The 14,720-nt window shown below is 48.1% G+C and overlaps 1 protein-coding gene across 2 annotated transcripts in view; it reads left to right on the top strand.

The window, feature by feature from the left end:
* lrrc74b (leucine rich repeat containing 74B) overlaps positions 1–14,720 on the top strand; it is a 101,618-nt gene that overhangs the window by 6,811 nt on the left and 80,087 nt on the right. For both annotated transcript variants that reach the window (XM_038812558.1, XM_038812644.1), the window contains exon 4: positions 13,422–13,554. In XM_038812558.1, coding sequence (XP_038668486.1) covers positions 13,422–13,554 — 133 coding nt within the window. The remainder of the gene's footprint in view (positions 1–13,421; positions 13,555–14,720) is intronic.

Genomic DNA, 14,720 nt, shown 5'->3' on the forward strand with positions numbered 1-14,720 from the left:
CACTAGCCTCTCTGCGACCTGAGGACCTCCTTCCTTGCTTACCTTTGAGCTCCAGCACTCCCAGTTCATGGCTGCTGCGTATCACAAGGTTTGGCACCACAGCCTCATTCCATGGTTGTGGCTTCATTTCTCCTGGAAGTAAGTGCGGAGCTCCATTGAGTACTCAACCCATCACTTCCAACGCCATTCCATTCTGCCCTGCCAACTCAGACCACCCCCCAGATGCAGGAGAGCATCACAACGCCTTTGGGCCCCTGACCCTTTGATGGACCCAAGGCTTCAGTTCTTCTCTCTAACATTGAGTCGCACCAGCAGCAATGAACTTGCACCCTTCCCCTGTCTCCCAAACTGGACAATGCCCACTCGGAACCTATCCATGCCAAGTTCAGAAGGTCATTGAACCTTTTCCCGAAATTGGATCCAGGTGTGCCAAATCAAGTCATGCCCGCTGACCTTGGTTCACGGGTGGGATTCTCCATCCTTTACATGCTGCAGTCAATGGGAGATTTGGCTGAGTACCAAACTCTCTGTCCTCTCATTGCAGACTTGCAATGGAGAATTCTGGCCCAGGCCGTGATGAGATAGGGTGGCCTCCTCCTATACCTTGGCATCAGTGTCCCTCGTGGTTGGACAGCCTTCACCAAGACTTAAGACAGTCGGAAAACGAGGGGCTTTCTTACCGCCAGAGCTCCTCTTCTGCCTGCTGTGTCTACTTGCACTGGTCGTTCTGCATTCAAGGATGCCTCAGCAGCCTCTGAATGCCACCTTTAAACTTTGCGGTGGCCTCCTATGGACTCGACACCCGCCCCTGCCTGATTGTATTAATATTTTCAAAATTACTGGCCCGTAATCTCTTTAATAATGGATTCTAGCATTTTCCATACGACTACTGTCAGCCGAACTGACCTATAGTTTCCTGCTTTCTTGGAAAGAGATGTTATGTCAGTGATTTTCAATCTGCTGGGACCCTTCTAGAATCGGGAATTTTTGAAGATCACAGCCAATAGACCTACTATCTCTGCAGCCACTTGGATGGAGCCACCTGGTCCAGCAGACTTGTCAACCTTTAGCTGTAATAGTTTTCCCAGTACCTTTTCCCAAGTGATTGCGACCTTTTAAGTTCTTCCCTCCCTTTTGATTTTCATGTATCTGCTCCCAGTGGTGCTGCTGGAACTAGAGCGTTATCGACCCTGTGACTGACTTGCAGTTCTTCGAGGCAGCACCGTTTCCCTGATGAGGGCGGAAATCTCAGCCTGAGCCAATAACGGTCCAGCAGTCATTAAATCACTGGGGGGCAACCCAGTCAAGCGGAGGTGAGCTCACCCCAACATTGCAGTTGGGGAATCCATTGGCTTAACAAAAGTGTCAGAAAATCTAACTTCTGGACACTACACTTTTTCAATTAAAATCCAGTGCATTTATGCACTCAACTTTAGTTTCTAATTGGTTTTAATTTTTAATTAGTTTTCTTTTAAGACATTGCACACAGGTTCTGTTACTCAATGCCACTTCATTTCAGAGGCCAAAATCCCATTGCTGTATAACATTTTATAACAAGCTTCTCCATACTGAGCAGTTGATCACCAGAATGGCCTCCTCCTGCAGAGTATCATTTTATGATGATACTTATCCCTTCTGTTGTGTGGTTACCTGGAACGCGATCTAACCAATTTGTTCTAAATATGGTAACGAACGGGAATCGCCGGGTGTTTCCCGAAAGGCGAACCAGCAAGGCCATCAACCGGTATCAACGTTAATTAGGGCACATAATGATGCTCCACGGCCTTCACACTGCAAATGACTGTCCACCGGCTGATTTGCCAGTCTGCGCCCAACAGCTCCCTGCTAACGAGGGGGAACAGCACTTTAACTGATCCTGCAGAGCAAACCCCCTACAGCACACCATGCCACCGCGCAGACCAGCTCCACGATGTGACAGATCATCTGGGTGAGGACCAGTACCAGGCGCAGAGGGTAGCAGACAGGAGCACTTGGCCAAGCTGATGGACGGAGTCAAGTCCAGATGAAATACCCAGTTCCCCTGAGGGGATCAGAGGGTCAGACGCAGGTCAGTCAGTGCCGCCTGGAAGGCAATGGCCATCAGTTTGTGGATTATCACCAGGAGAACCTCCACCCAGTGCCGTAAAGCTCAACGACCTCCACCGGTCTGCATGGGTGTGTTGGCATTGGCTCCCTGACACTGCTCCTGTCTGCTACCCTCTGCGCCTGGTACTGGTCCTCACCCAGATGATCTGTCACACGTGAGTTCATGCCAGCATGACGATCCTTTCCTCTGACTACATGCGCATTCTCCCGCATGGTGCTAGCCCATCCAAAGTGTGTCTCTTCTTCCCCCCCCCCCCCCCCCCCCCCCCCCCCCCCCCCCCCCCCCCCCCCCCCCCACACACCATCGCACACCCCCGCCGCTGTCCGAGAGAACACCTCAGAGAAGAGTTCTGAGGATGCCACCATCGGGATGCCACAGCTGTCATCCCCACCCACTACCAGATTAGAGGCACACGCTGGTTTAGCACAGGGCTAAATCGCTGGCTTTGAAAGCAGGCCAGCAGCACAGTTCAATTCCCGTGCCAGCCTCCCCGAACAGGTGCAGGGATGTGGCGACTTGGGGCTTTTCACAGTAACTTCATTTGAAGCCTACTTGTGACAATAAGCGATTTTTCATTTCAGTGGGTGAAAATAGTGGACAGGCTTCTGGAGCACCACACAGTTGCAGATGCTCATCTGGTGGAGGCAGGAATGTCCAGGAGAGACAGTAGTAAGAGGGCTGCTGGATTCCAGCTGAGTACTAGTTCGATGCTGAGGTTCTGGACCAGACAATCCCAGAGCTGATTCAGTCGATAGGGTGCGGCTGTGAGATTCAGAGAGGGATGTCAGTGACACTCCAGTGGGTCCATGGCTAATTGGAAGAGTCCCAGCGGCTACAGGTGCAGGAGTTACTGTTGGCAATGCATGGCACCGAGGCCAAAACTGCTAGGGTGGCAACCACAGCAATGGTTTCCAAGGTGTTGCTCAGTCAGTGACCGCCATGGCTGAGCGCCTCAACAGCATTATCGAGTCTGGGGGACGCATCCCTGACACAAGTCGGCATTGCCGAGGTGCTGTAGATCATGTCCCAGTCTCAGGTGGATCTTGCTGCGGCGCTGCAAAGCATATCCCAGTTTCAGGTGGGCATCGCTGAGGTATTCCAGAGCACATCCCGGTCACTGAGGACCGTGTCCCAGAAGCAGATGGACATTGGCCAGGCACTGCATAGCATGGCCCACCCACCGTGGATGGCGTCGACACCATAGTGCAAACAATGGGGAGCCACCAGGCCTGGCAGAGCCAGATGACACAGTGGCATCTGGAGCTCAGTCCAGCTACCCCTCCAACCTCAGGTGGCCCCCAGGGCCCTACGGGCGTATATTGAGAAGAGGGAATGCTGGAGGCTGACCGGGAGCCTCCCCGGGGTGACGGCGGCAGTCACCAGCTCTGCGAGTCCACACCCCTTGATAACAGCATGTCCCGGGGTCAGCATGCGGAAGAGGATGGCACAGCAAGGCATGTGCCGCCGCTGAGTCGGACGAGACCCTTTGGTCCTAAATCCTCAAGAGGTCGTCGGCATCAAAGATCCAGTGACATGGTAAGCATCAGGCTGTGCACACCCCTGATGTGCATCCTGGGAACACACCTAGATCTAGCGATAGAGCGCGGAGGGCTAAGCAGAGGGTACTGAGGGTGGGAGGGTCTGCACTATCGGGCTGGGGTTATAATTGTACATTATTCCATACTGGGCTGGCCGCCAGGGTTCCAAGCTGTAGACCTGCCAGGTCTTAAGCAGATACCCCTTATCCCCCAAGATCCTAGTCGGTTACCCTGAAGATGCCGGGGATCTCCGACTGCCCCAGGATGTAACTGTTGTGCACACTCCCAGGGAACCATGCAGACACATGTATGATCTTCCGGTGGTGGTCACACACAACTTGGACGTATAGGGAGTGGAACCCCTTCCTGTTAATGAAGAGCGCTTCCAGACTGCCCCGTGCGCGCAAGGCGACATCCATGCCATCTATTACCCCATGGACTTGGGGTATCCCAGCGATGGCAGAGAATCCTACTGGCCGGGCATCTTGATGGGCTTGGCCCAGGGCAACATTTATATAGTCAGCGGGAGGATAGTGTCACTGGACTAGTAAACCAGAGACCCAGATTAATGCTCTGGGGATCCAGGTTCAAATCCTGCCCCTGCAGATGGTGAAATTTGGAATTAAAAGTCCATTCTAGGATTGTCCCCAGTGCTGACTCCCAGCTCTTGGGTGTTCTAATGTTGGCTGCTGCCTCTATGTTGATGCCTCAACAATCTCTTATGCGCGTCCAAGCCTCACGGTCTGATTAGGATGCTAGTGATAACCATGAAACCACTGTCGATTGTCATAAAAACCCATCTGGCTCAATACTGTCCTTTTAGGGAAGGAAATCTGCCGTCCTTACCCGGTCTGATCCACATGTGACTCCAGACCCACAACAATGTGGTTGATACTTAACTGCCTGCCTCATCAGCCAGTGATACCCACATCCCACAAAAACAAGCTCCCAAGGCAAACAGGGCATCCATGACTTCATGGATGCACTTATGGGCGGTATCTTGTGAGATGCCACCGTTCGAGGCTTGGAATGATTCTGAGGGATAGAGGGTCAGGGCTGTGGTGACCTTGACAGCCACCGGGTGCGGCGATCCTCCTCCTCCATGCGGTGCCAAGTCCGCAAGGACATGGCACAGGTGCCGCACCATCTCTTTGTTGAGGCAGAGCCTCCTGCGGAACATGTTCAAAGGACCAGCGATGCCTGTACATCTTGGGCTGTCGCTGGCCTCCTCCTCTAGGTCCCTCCCTGGCTTCATGTGTGGACGGGTCCTCGGTGTAGGGCAAGGCCCTGCACAAGGGTCACTGCCTCAAGCCTCCATTGTAGTTGCTGTTTCCGGCATCTGGCCACCTGGCCTGCCAATGCCACCGCAAGGGCGGATTCTGTGGGGTCCAAGATATCATCCATAGTGTAATATCTGTAAGGAATTGGAGACGGTGTGAGACATACTGGCTTCCACCCGGGTACCCTCAGATTCCACCAAGCGTTCCCCACCCTCGCATCACCTGCTATCTCTCAGGGTACCATCAAACGCACTCTGCATGCACACCCCGGGCCGCAGCAGTGGCCCCTGGGCACTGGACCCCAGACCCTGCACCCCAGACTCCCGCTGGAATGTTACCTGGACCGACTGCTGATTCCATCCACCGTCCCCTCGGGGGGATGTCCCCAGTGCTGACTCCCAGCTCTTGGGTGTTCTAATGTTGGCTGCTGCCTCTATGATAATGCCTCTGGAGTTCAGAAGAAATGTCCAAGCCTCACGGTCTGATTAGGATGCTAGGCAGTAACAATCGCCTGCTTCATGGCACATGTACCATGGGAATCCACTTGGGAGCTGTGAAGGACAGCACGGTATCATTGTGGATAGCACAATTGCTTCACAGCTCCAGGGTCCCAGGATCGATTCCCCGCTGGGTCACTGTCTGTGCGAAGTCTGCACATCCTCCCTTGGTGTACGTGGGTTTCCTCCGGGTGCTCCGGTTCCCTCCCACAGTCCAAAGATGTGCAAGTTAGGTGGATTGGCCATGATGAATTGCCCTTAGTGTCCAAAATTGCCCTTAGTGTTGGATGGGGTTACTGGGTTATGGGGATAGGGTGGAGGTGTTGACCTTGGGTCGGGTGCTCTTTCCAAGAGCTGGTGCAGACTCGATGGGCCGAATGGCCTCCTTCTGCACTGTAAATTCTATGATAATCTAAGTGCTCACATTACAAGAATTGCCAATTTCTCATTAACCTTCAAATGTGCAGCCTGCGGCTGCCACAGTCAGTGGGAGTTAAAGTGACCACTACCATATTAGCCTTGGGAATGAGTGACCATAATGTAGAATTTTTCATCAAGATGGAGAGTGAAGTAGGTGATTCTGAGACGGGTCCTGAATCTTGATAAAGGAAATGATGATGTGAGGCTTGAGTTGGCAATTAAGTAACATTACTTAAAGGGATGACGTTGGCAATGACAAACATTCAAGGAGCGCATGGGGGAACTGCAGCGATTGTTTATTCTTGTCTGGCACAGAAGTAAAACGGGAAAAGTGGCCAAAACATGGTTTACAAGGGAAAGTAGAGATTGTATTCGATCCAAGGAAGAAGCATACAAATTGGACAAGAAAAACAACAGGATTGAGGATTGGGAGCAGTTTAGAATTCAGCAATGAAGAATCAAGGGATAGATTAAGAAGGGGAAAATAGAGTAAGCTTGCAGGGCACATAAAAACTGACTAAAAGTTTCAGTAGGAACATGAAGAGATAAAGATTGGTGAAGACAAATGTAGGTCCTTAACAGACAGAAACAGGGGAATGTATAATAGGGGACAAAGGAATGTCTGAGAAATTAAACACATACTTTGGTTCTGTCTTCACAACTGAGGACACAAATCAGATACCAGAAATGTTGGGCGATGCAGGGTTTATTGAGAGGGAGGAACTGAAGGAGATCAATATTGGTGGGGAATTTGATGGGATTGATGGTTGATAAATCCCCAGGGCCTGATCATCTATTTTCCAGAGTACTTAAGGAAGTGACTCTAGAAATAGTCGATACATTGGTGGTTATCTTCCAGGATTCTATAGACTCTGGAACAGAGATGTTTGCAGATTGGAGGGTAGCTAATTTAAAAAGGCAGATACAGAGAAAACGGAATTATAGATCAGTAAGCCTGACGTCGGTAGTGGGGAAAATTCGAGAATCCATCTATCAAAGATTTTATAGGAGGGCACTGAGAAAACAGTGGCAAGATCGGACAGAGTTGTCATAGATTTATGAAGGGGAAATCATGCTTAACAATTGTACTGAAATTCTTCAAGGATGTAACTGGAAGAATTGACGAGGGGGAGCCAGTGGATGCAGTATATTTGGACTTACAGAAAACTTTTGTCAAAGTCCCGCATTAGAGATTGGCGTGTAAAATTAAAGTGCATGGGATAAGGGGTAGTGTATTGAGATGGAAAACTGGTTTGCAGATAGGAAACAAAAGAGGAGGAATTAACGGGTCTTTTTGAAATTGTCAGGCAGTGACCAGTGGGGTCCCGCAGGGATCGGTGCTAGGACCCCAGCAATTCACACTATATATTAATGATTTAGATGAGGGAACAAAATGAAATATCTCCAAATTTGCAGATGATACCATGTTGGGTGGAGGGTGAGCTGTGAGGAGGGTGCAGAGATCCTTCAGTGTGATATGGACAAGCTGAATGAGTGGGCAAATTAAGGGGGCAGCACAGTGGCGCAGTGGGTTCGCACTTCAGGGAATGTGCAACAAGACCTGGGTGTCCTTGTACACCAGTCACTGAAGGTTAGCATGCAGGTACAGCAGGCGGTAAAGAAGGCAAATGGATGCTGGTCTTCATACCGAGAGAATTCGAGTACAGGAACAGGGATGTCTTGCTGCAATTATACAGGGCCTTGGTGAGGCCACACCTTGAATATTTTGGTCTCCTTCTCTGAGAAGGATGTTCTTGCTCTAGAGGGAATGATTCCTGGGATGGTGAGACTGACGTATGAGGAGCGATTGACTAGGTTAGGATTGTATTCGCTGGAGTTCAGAAGAATGAGGGAGATTTCTTAGAAACATACCATTCTAACAGGAAAGATGTTCCTGATGGTGGATGTGTCCAGAACCAGGGGTCACAGTCTGAGCATATGGGGTAGGCCATTTGGGCAGAGATGAGGAGAAATTTCTTCACCCAGAGAGTGATGAGCCTGTGGAATTTTCTACCACAGGAAGTAGTTGATGCAAAAACATTGTACATTTTCATGAAGCAGTTAGATTTAGCACTTAGGGCGAAGAGGATCAAGCAATATGGGGGGAATTAGGCTATTGAGTTGGATGATCAGCTATGATCATAATGAATGATGGTGGTGTGGTGATATGCATCATTGTAAATACATAAGGGGTTAATGTAAATACACTACGACTAAGTAAACACTCGACGGAGCACCAGAGACATCATGACATGCAGACGTACAGCTAATAGAATAGGACATGACCAATGGGCAGTCAGGGCACCCAGAGCTGACACTAACAAAAGGGGGCATTACACAACCCATATATAAGGACAGGGCACACATGCTCTCTCCACAGGCAACACTTAGAGAGTAGGACAGGGGCAGATCAGAAGCATCACACAAACCACGTGGCTTAGAGCAGACTGGTTAGTTAGACTGAGTTACTATAGCAAGATTAGTAGGAGAGTCGAACTCATAGAGAACTGTGCCAATGGTTCAATAAATCACATTGAACTTACTTCAAAGTCTGGAGTATCTTTTGATCAAAGCTGCATCGAGTTACAGCCTGTGTTATCCCAGAGTACATAACACAATATGGTACCAGTAGTGCCTGTTGAATCCATATAGTTCAACTCAGCAAGATCCGTGACTACCAGCAACAGCACCCAGGCAAGATGATCGAGATTCCGGTTCCTCAGCAGCTCAGGTACCATGGCAATCTCAGTGCCAACTGACGTGCATTCAAGCAGAAATTTGAGATTTACATGGCAGCATCCGACCTAGATGGCTTGGCCGATGCTGAGAAAATAGATCCTCTACTCACCATTGCGGATGAAAGTGCAACAGAAATTTTCAACTCCTCAAGTACTCCAAAGGGCAGGGCAAGAGTGACTTCCAGACAGTCCTGGACAAGTTTGAAAACTACTGCGAGGTGAACACAATAGAAATCGGTAAAACTGGCAACTATACTCACCACGAGGAAAAGGTAGGCATGCAACAGAAGGAAAGGGCAATTTTGATTGGCAGCCATCTTGCGCAAGGACCCGTACTTGCGCAGTTCCCGAGAATTTGCGAACCGGCGAAACAGTGTTTTGCGCTTGGACGAGAAGCCGCGCATGCGCAGTTTCGAAAAGAGCCCACAGTGAAGGAAAAGCGATCTGCGCATGCGCAATCCATTCCTCTGCTCTACATCACAAACGTCATGATGTCAGAGGCCCCGGACCATGCCCACTTAAAGGGGAAATGTCCGAAAATAGTGAAAAATAATTTTTAAGTCAGAAAACACAATTCTTTCACCTGGAACGACAGCACAATGCCTGAACTTCGACCAGTAGCTCAAAGTAACTTCTGCAGAACCCTGCAACAAGCAGTTAGCACAGCCCTAAGAGATGATTTAGTCCATGAAGACTACAACTCAGACGATGATTTCATCATTGGACGTGGCGACCTCAGTACGAAATCCGAACCGCAACGAGATGTGTTGTACATTGAAGCATCCGACAGAGTCATGGACAAGTTCTTCGGATTTGAGGATCCTCAGCCCAGCATAGACGACATCCCGACCCATGAGTGCAGGATTCTGTTGCGGCCCAACTCAAGAGACAGAGAGCTGTACAAGCCCACAGAGACCGGCCTGACGCCAAGAGAGTGGTCCACGCACCAAGAAGAGTCCCCGACTCCACACAGAGAGTGGTCCTCGCACCACGAAGAGTCCACAACTCCACACAGAGAGTGGTCCATGCAGCACAAAGAGTCCCCGACTCCGCACAGAAAGCGATGACTTCACAGCGAGACCACTGCACGTCTCCACACAGAGAACACAGAAAGACTCCACAGTGAGACCATTGCATGACTCCATTGAGAGAGCACAGATCAACTCCACAGCGAGACTACGGCATGACTCCACACAGGGAATTATGCCACACTCCTCAGAGAGCGGTACAAGCCTCCACAGCGAGCTCGTTAACAGACTCCACGATGGAAGCAACGCAAGACTCCAGAGCGCAGTCCTTGTATGAACAAGACCATGAAGGTCTAGCAACCAGCAGCAGACGATGCAAGTCTGCCACGCTAAAGTGAACAGCAAGACGACTATGACATTCTGCCACGCTCACGTGAACAACAAAAAGTCTATGACAGTCTACCCAGATTATTTGAGCCACCAGAAGAAAACTCTTGACAGTCTACCCAGCTCATCTAACCAACAAGAATTCACTGAAGGTCTACTCACTGTATGTGCGACAAGTGACAAAGGCATCACAATTCCAATACAAGATGTGCGACATCTCAGCGAGACTGACAGATCTCAGCTAGTATGTACAGAAGCACTCGACAATCAAAGTGAGGCTACTAGTGACTCCAGTGACACCACGTTAATTCAAACCTCATCTACTCGAGCCTCTCCATAAGAACCTAAAAGGGCTCTAGACGGGGTGAATCAGCAAGCTAAAGATGATTCAAGTGAACCGGACATGACTCCAGACGGGGAGCGCCGAGGAATCAGAGACGGCACGCTCAATGAAATGGCAGATGCCACAAAGGACACTGACACAAGTAACTTTGTGAAGGACTCAAATTCTCCACTCGGTGTGGTCATTGAGCGCAACAAACACAACAACAAGCACGTCAATAACGACAATGACAACAACAATAGAACAATAACTGGTACGACACGGTACAACTCTGCCCATGAAGCACAATGTTACTGCTCAGCTCAGAACAATGGCGAGAGTGCAAACATACCATGGCATGTCAACGCATCTTACCAATTCACATTTGCTTCACCACGGACAAGCAAACCAGCTTTCAGGAAAGATGTCATCAAGAATTGCTACCACAAGCATAAAAAAAAGAGGCCACTTCAGATAATAAAGTGATTTGACTATTTGAACACCTCCTGATGACGTCTTGGTTACGTAAACACCAGGACACTGATGGCGTTCACAAGGGAATGACAACATCAACATCGACACTTCCATTACAGCACAAGAAAGCCAGTCGACCATGTAAATTCATGAACTTTGGACTTATAACTATTATTTGGTATTGTATAATCCTCAACGTCATCATAACTATTATTTGGTATTGTATAATCTTCACTGTCATCATAACTATTCTTTGATCTTGTATAGTCATCACAGTCATCAAAACTTGCACATGTCATCACTTATTTACCTGTTTTTGTTCAATTTTTCTTTAACACTATACAGAAAATTTATGACACGAAAAAGTATTCACTGTAAATACACAACGGGTTAATGTAAATACACTATGACTAAGTAAACACTAGAGGGAGCACCAGAGACATCATGACATGCAGAGATACAGCTAATGAACACATGGAATAGGACACGACCAATGGGCAGTCAAGACACCCAGAGGTGCACTACCACAAGGGGGCATTACAAAACCCATATATAAGGACAGGGCACACATGCTCTGTCTCTTTCCACAGGCGACACTTGGAGAGTAGGACAGGGGCAGATCAGAAGCATCACACCCACTACATGGCTTAGAGCAGACTGGTTAGTTAGACTGAGTTACTATAGCAAGATTAGCAGGAGAGTCGAACTCATAGAGAACTGTGCTAATGGTTCAATAAATCACATTGAACTTACTTCAAAGTCTGGAGTATCTTTTGGTCAAAGCTGCATCGAGTTGTAGCCTGTGTTATCCCAGAGTACATAACACAACAGGTGGCTGGAAGGGCCAAATGATGTCCTCCTGCTCCTATTTTCTATCTTGATGGGTATGGAGATTGGCTTAATTGGTTTCTTGCCACATCACGGTGGGATCCAGATCTCGTCAATGCGAGCGGACTGATTAGATGGGTAACTGATCGGCACCCAGCGTGGTTCCCGATTTTGGTCTCCCCCACTAACCGGCCCACGCGTTTCATGATCAGTAGATCACGCTCCGATGTCACCAAGGAGTCACTTTCAACTGCTTGGAACCTCAGTACAATAAATGGTGATGTATAATAATTTTGTGATAGGTGGCTGACTTGAATGTTTTCAATTAGAAATGGTCATAACGCTGAAACATTAATACTGTTTCACTTGTCAAAGATGCTGCCTCATTTGCTGAATACTTCCACTAATTTCTGTTTCTATTTTGACAATAGATAATAATCTTTATTAGTATCACATGTAGGCTGACATTAACACTGCAATTAAGTTACTGTGAAAATCCCGTAGTCGTCACACTCCGGTGCCTGTTTGGGTACACTGAGGGAGAATTCAAAATGTCTAATTCACCTCACAAGCACGTCTTTCGGGGACTTGTAGGAGGAAACCGGAGCATCCGGAGGAAACCCACGCAAACATGGGGAGAACGTGCGGACTCCGCACAGACAGTGACGCAAGCCACGAGTCGAACGCAGGTCCCTGGTGCTGTGAAGCAACAATGCTAACCACTGTGCTACCTTAAAGAACAATACAGCACAGGAACAGGCTCTTCGGCCTTCCAAGCCACCTTGTGCGCAGGGGTGGACACACCACTCCCTTTCTCGCTCACTCTCTTTTCTTCATGATTGAAATTGTCTCTCCCTCCTTGTCTGAGCCTCATTTATCTGTTATGTTTATAGACGGTACTGTAATATAAATTGCATATAGACATGAGGTGGTCTGCCCTTGGCTGCACTTGGTCATCTTAAGGCAGAAAATGATGGGAAAGATATGTATCATCTGTATTTTCTTTAATTTGCTGAAGTCCTAACTCGTTTGTTAGTGCGTCAGTAAATATATAAGAAAAATACAAATAAATATTCTTTATTGAATAACATTTTTCCTCTTCAGACTCTTGGGCTGAGGTAATATCAATCTACTGGCATGAGAAAGACTGACTTGAGGGCGGTATGGTGGTGCAGTGGTTAACAATGCTGCCTCAAGGTACCGATGGCCCGGGTTCAATCCCGCCCCGGGTCACTGTCCGTGGAGTTTGCACATTCTCTGCGTGTTTCTGCGGGTCTCACCCCCACAACCCAAAGATTTGCAGGCTAGGTGGATTGGCCGTGCTAAATTGACCCTTAATTGGAAAAAAAAATTAATTGGGTACTTTAAATTTATAAAACAGAAAAAGAAAGCCTGACTTGGATTTGTATAGTGCTTTTCACGACTTCAGGACCTCACGGAGCACTTGACAGCCAACTTTTGCAATGTTGCCATTGTTTTAATATAGGAAATGTGTGAGTCAATTTGCACAGTTGAAGGTCCCACATCTTATGCAGCAATGTGATAATGACCAGATAATCCAGTTATGTTGGCTGAGGGATAAATATTGGCTAGGACAGCCAGGACGTTGGGGAGAATGCCCCTGCTTTTCTTTGAAACCGTAGCATGGGATATTTTGCAACAATCTAAGAAGCAAGTCGGTTTAACATCTAAGCCAAAAGGCAATTAAAGCAGAATGTTTTCAGTGTCCCACTGGACATAATTAATGTCACTTTTCTTCATCTATTTTCCAGTGATCTCATCCTGAAAATCGTAAACTCCTGTGGATTGTAAAAGCTGCAAAGCAAGGAAATTCCACTAATTATTTTTTCCTTTACTTTCAGGGTGCCAAGGCAATTTCTGTTTCTCTGATAACCAACACATCTGTCTTAAAGTTGAATCTGAAGGATAACTGGTTGGAGGCAGAAGGTGCCAGAGCTATCGCTGAAATGCTGAAGGATAATTGTTACATTACAGGTTTAAGCATCTCTATACCTCCTTAACCTATTGACTTGAGTCTTCTGAGCAAGGCGGTGCTGCTTTTTACTTTCTCACACATATCCACTAATTACCTGTGACAGTGTGACCAGTAAGAATGGCATTTTTTAGGAGGGACGTAGAGAACAAGGGGACATGTTGGAAAATTCCTAAAAACTAAATTGCCAAACTCATTTCATCAACTTCACTGTATAAAACGGCTGCTGATTAACCATGAGTTTGAACGGGTATTTTCCTGTGGGCTTTCCCATCAGGCTGAAATGGGGGTCCTGGCCTGGAGCTTTGTGAGGAACAGGTACCCAGCTGAGAATTTCCCACAATTTGCCAATCAGTGGCCTGAGGATGGGCTCATCATCCAATTGAGGACAGCTGATAGGCTCTCAAAGTTGAAGGACCACTAGGGAGAGAGAACCACAACATGGAGATGCCATGCTTCCAACTGTTGCAGAATTTAAAAATGGCTCTTAGCAGCTGGGCCACCATTGTGGAGGGGGAGTATCACCACAGGGCTGGCTGGGGTTGCAACTGGAGCCAGATGGGAACAAAAGGCCTGCCTGGAGCACTGTTTCTCCCCCCCACAGCGCAATAAAACTTTAAGATTTTAAGGTTTATTCCTTTTAAAAATAAAACATTTCTAATTCCTAATTTTGGAGGACATTAGGAATTTGGAAGACTGTCACCGCCCTGGTCTGCTGCCGGAAGACCTGCTCCCAGCAGTTACACTGTTACCCAATGCCCTTGGGGACCTCGAGGCCTCTGGAAAATTGCGGTCGATCTTTGACATGGGCCTCAACAGGCCATTAACAGAGTCATTGGGCTACCCATCACTTGTGGGCAAATAGCCCTGCTGTTCCCTCATCCTGTTTCTGATAAAATGATTGGGAATAAAATGAAGCCAGGGAGCAGGCCTGCAGTGATATTCATCACCCCCCCACCTGCTCACTCACCGCCGCGTCTTTGAATAGCATGAACCAGATCATCCCCTTCTTATTTTACCATGTTATTTGTAACGCTAAGCTTTACAGACCATTGGTCCTAAGTTTGGTTTGTGATTTCAGGTGGTAGTGGCTTCGGCAGCCCTAACTGAGGAAGTTGAGATGTTAGCCTAGGTTTTGGATCTTAATTACTGTTGTGACTGAAAAGCA

This window comes from Scyliorhinus canicula, chromosome 1, assembly GCF_902713615.1.
Source record: "Scyliorhinus canicula chromosome 1, sScyCan1.1, whole genome shotgun sequence".
NCBI classification, from domain to species: domain Eukaryota; kingdom Metazoa; phylum Chordata; class Chondrichthyes; order Carcharhiniformes; family Scyliorhinidae; genus Scyliorhinus; species Scyliorhinus canicula.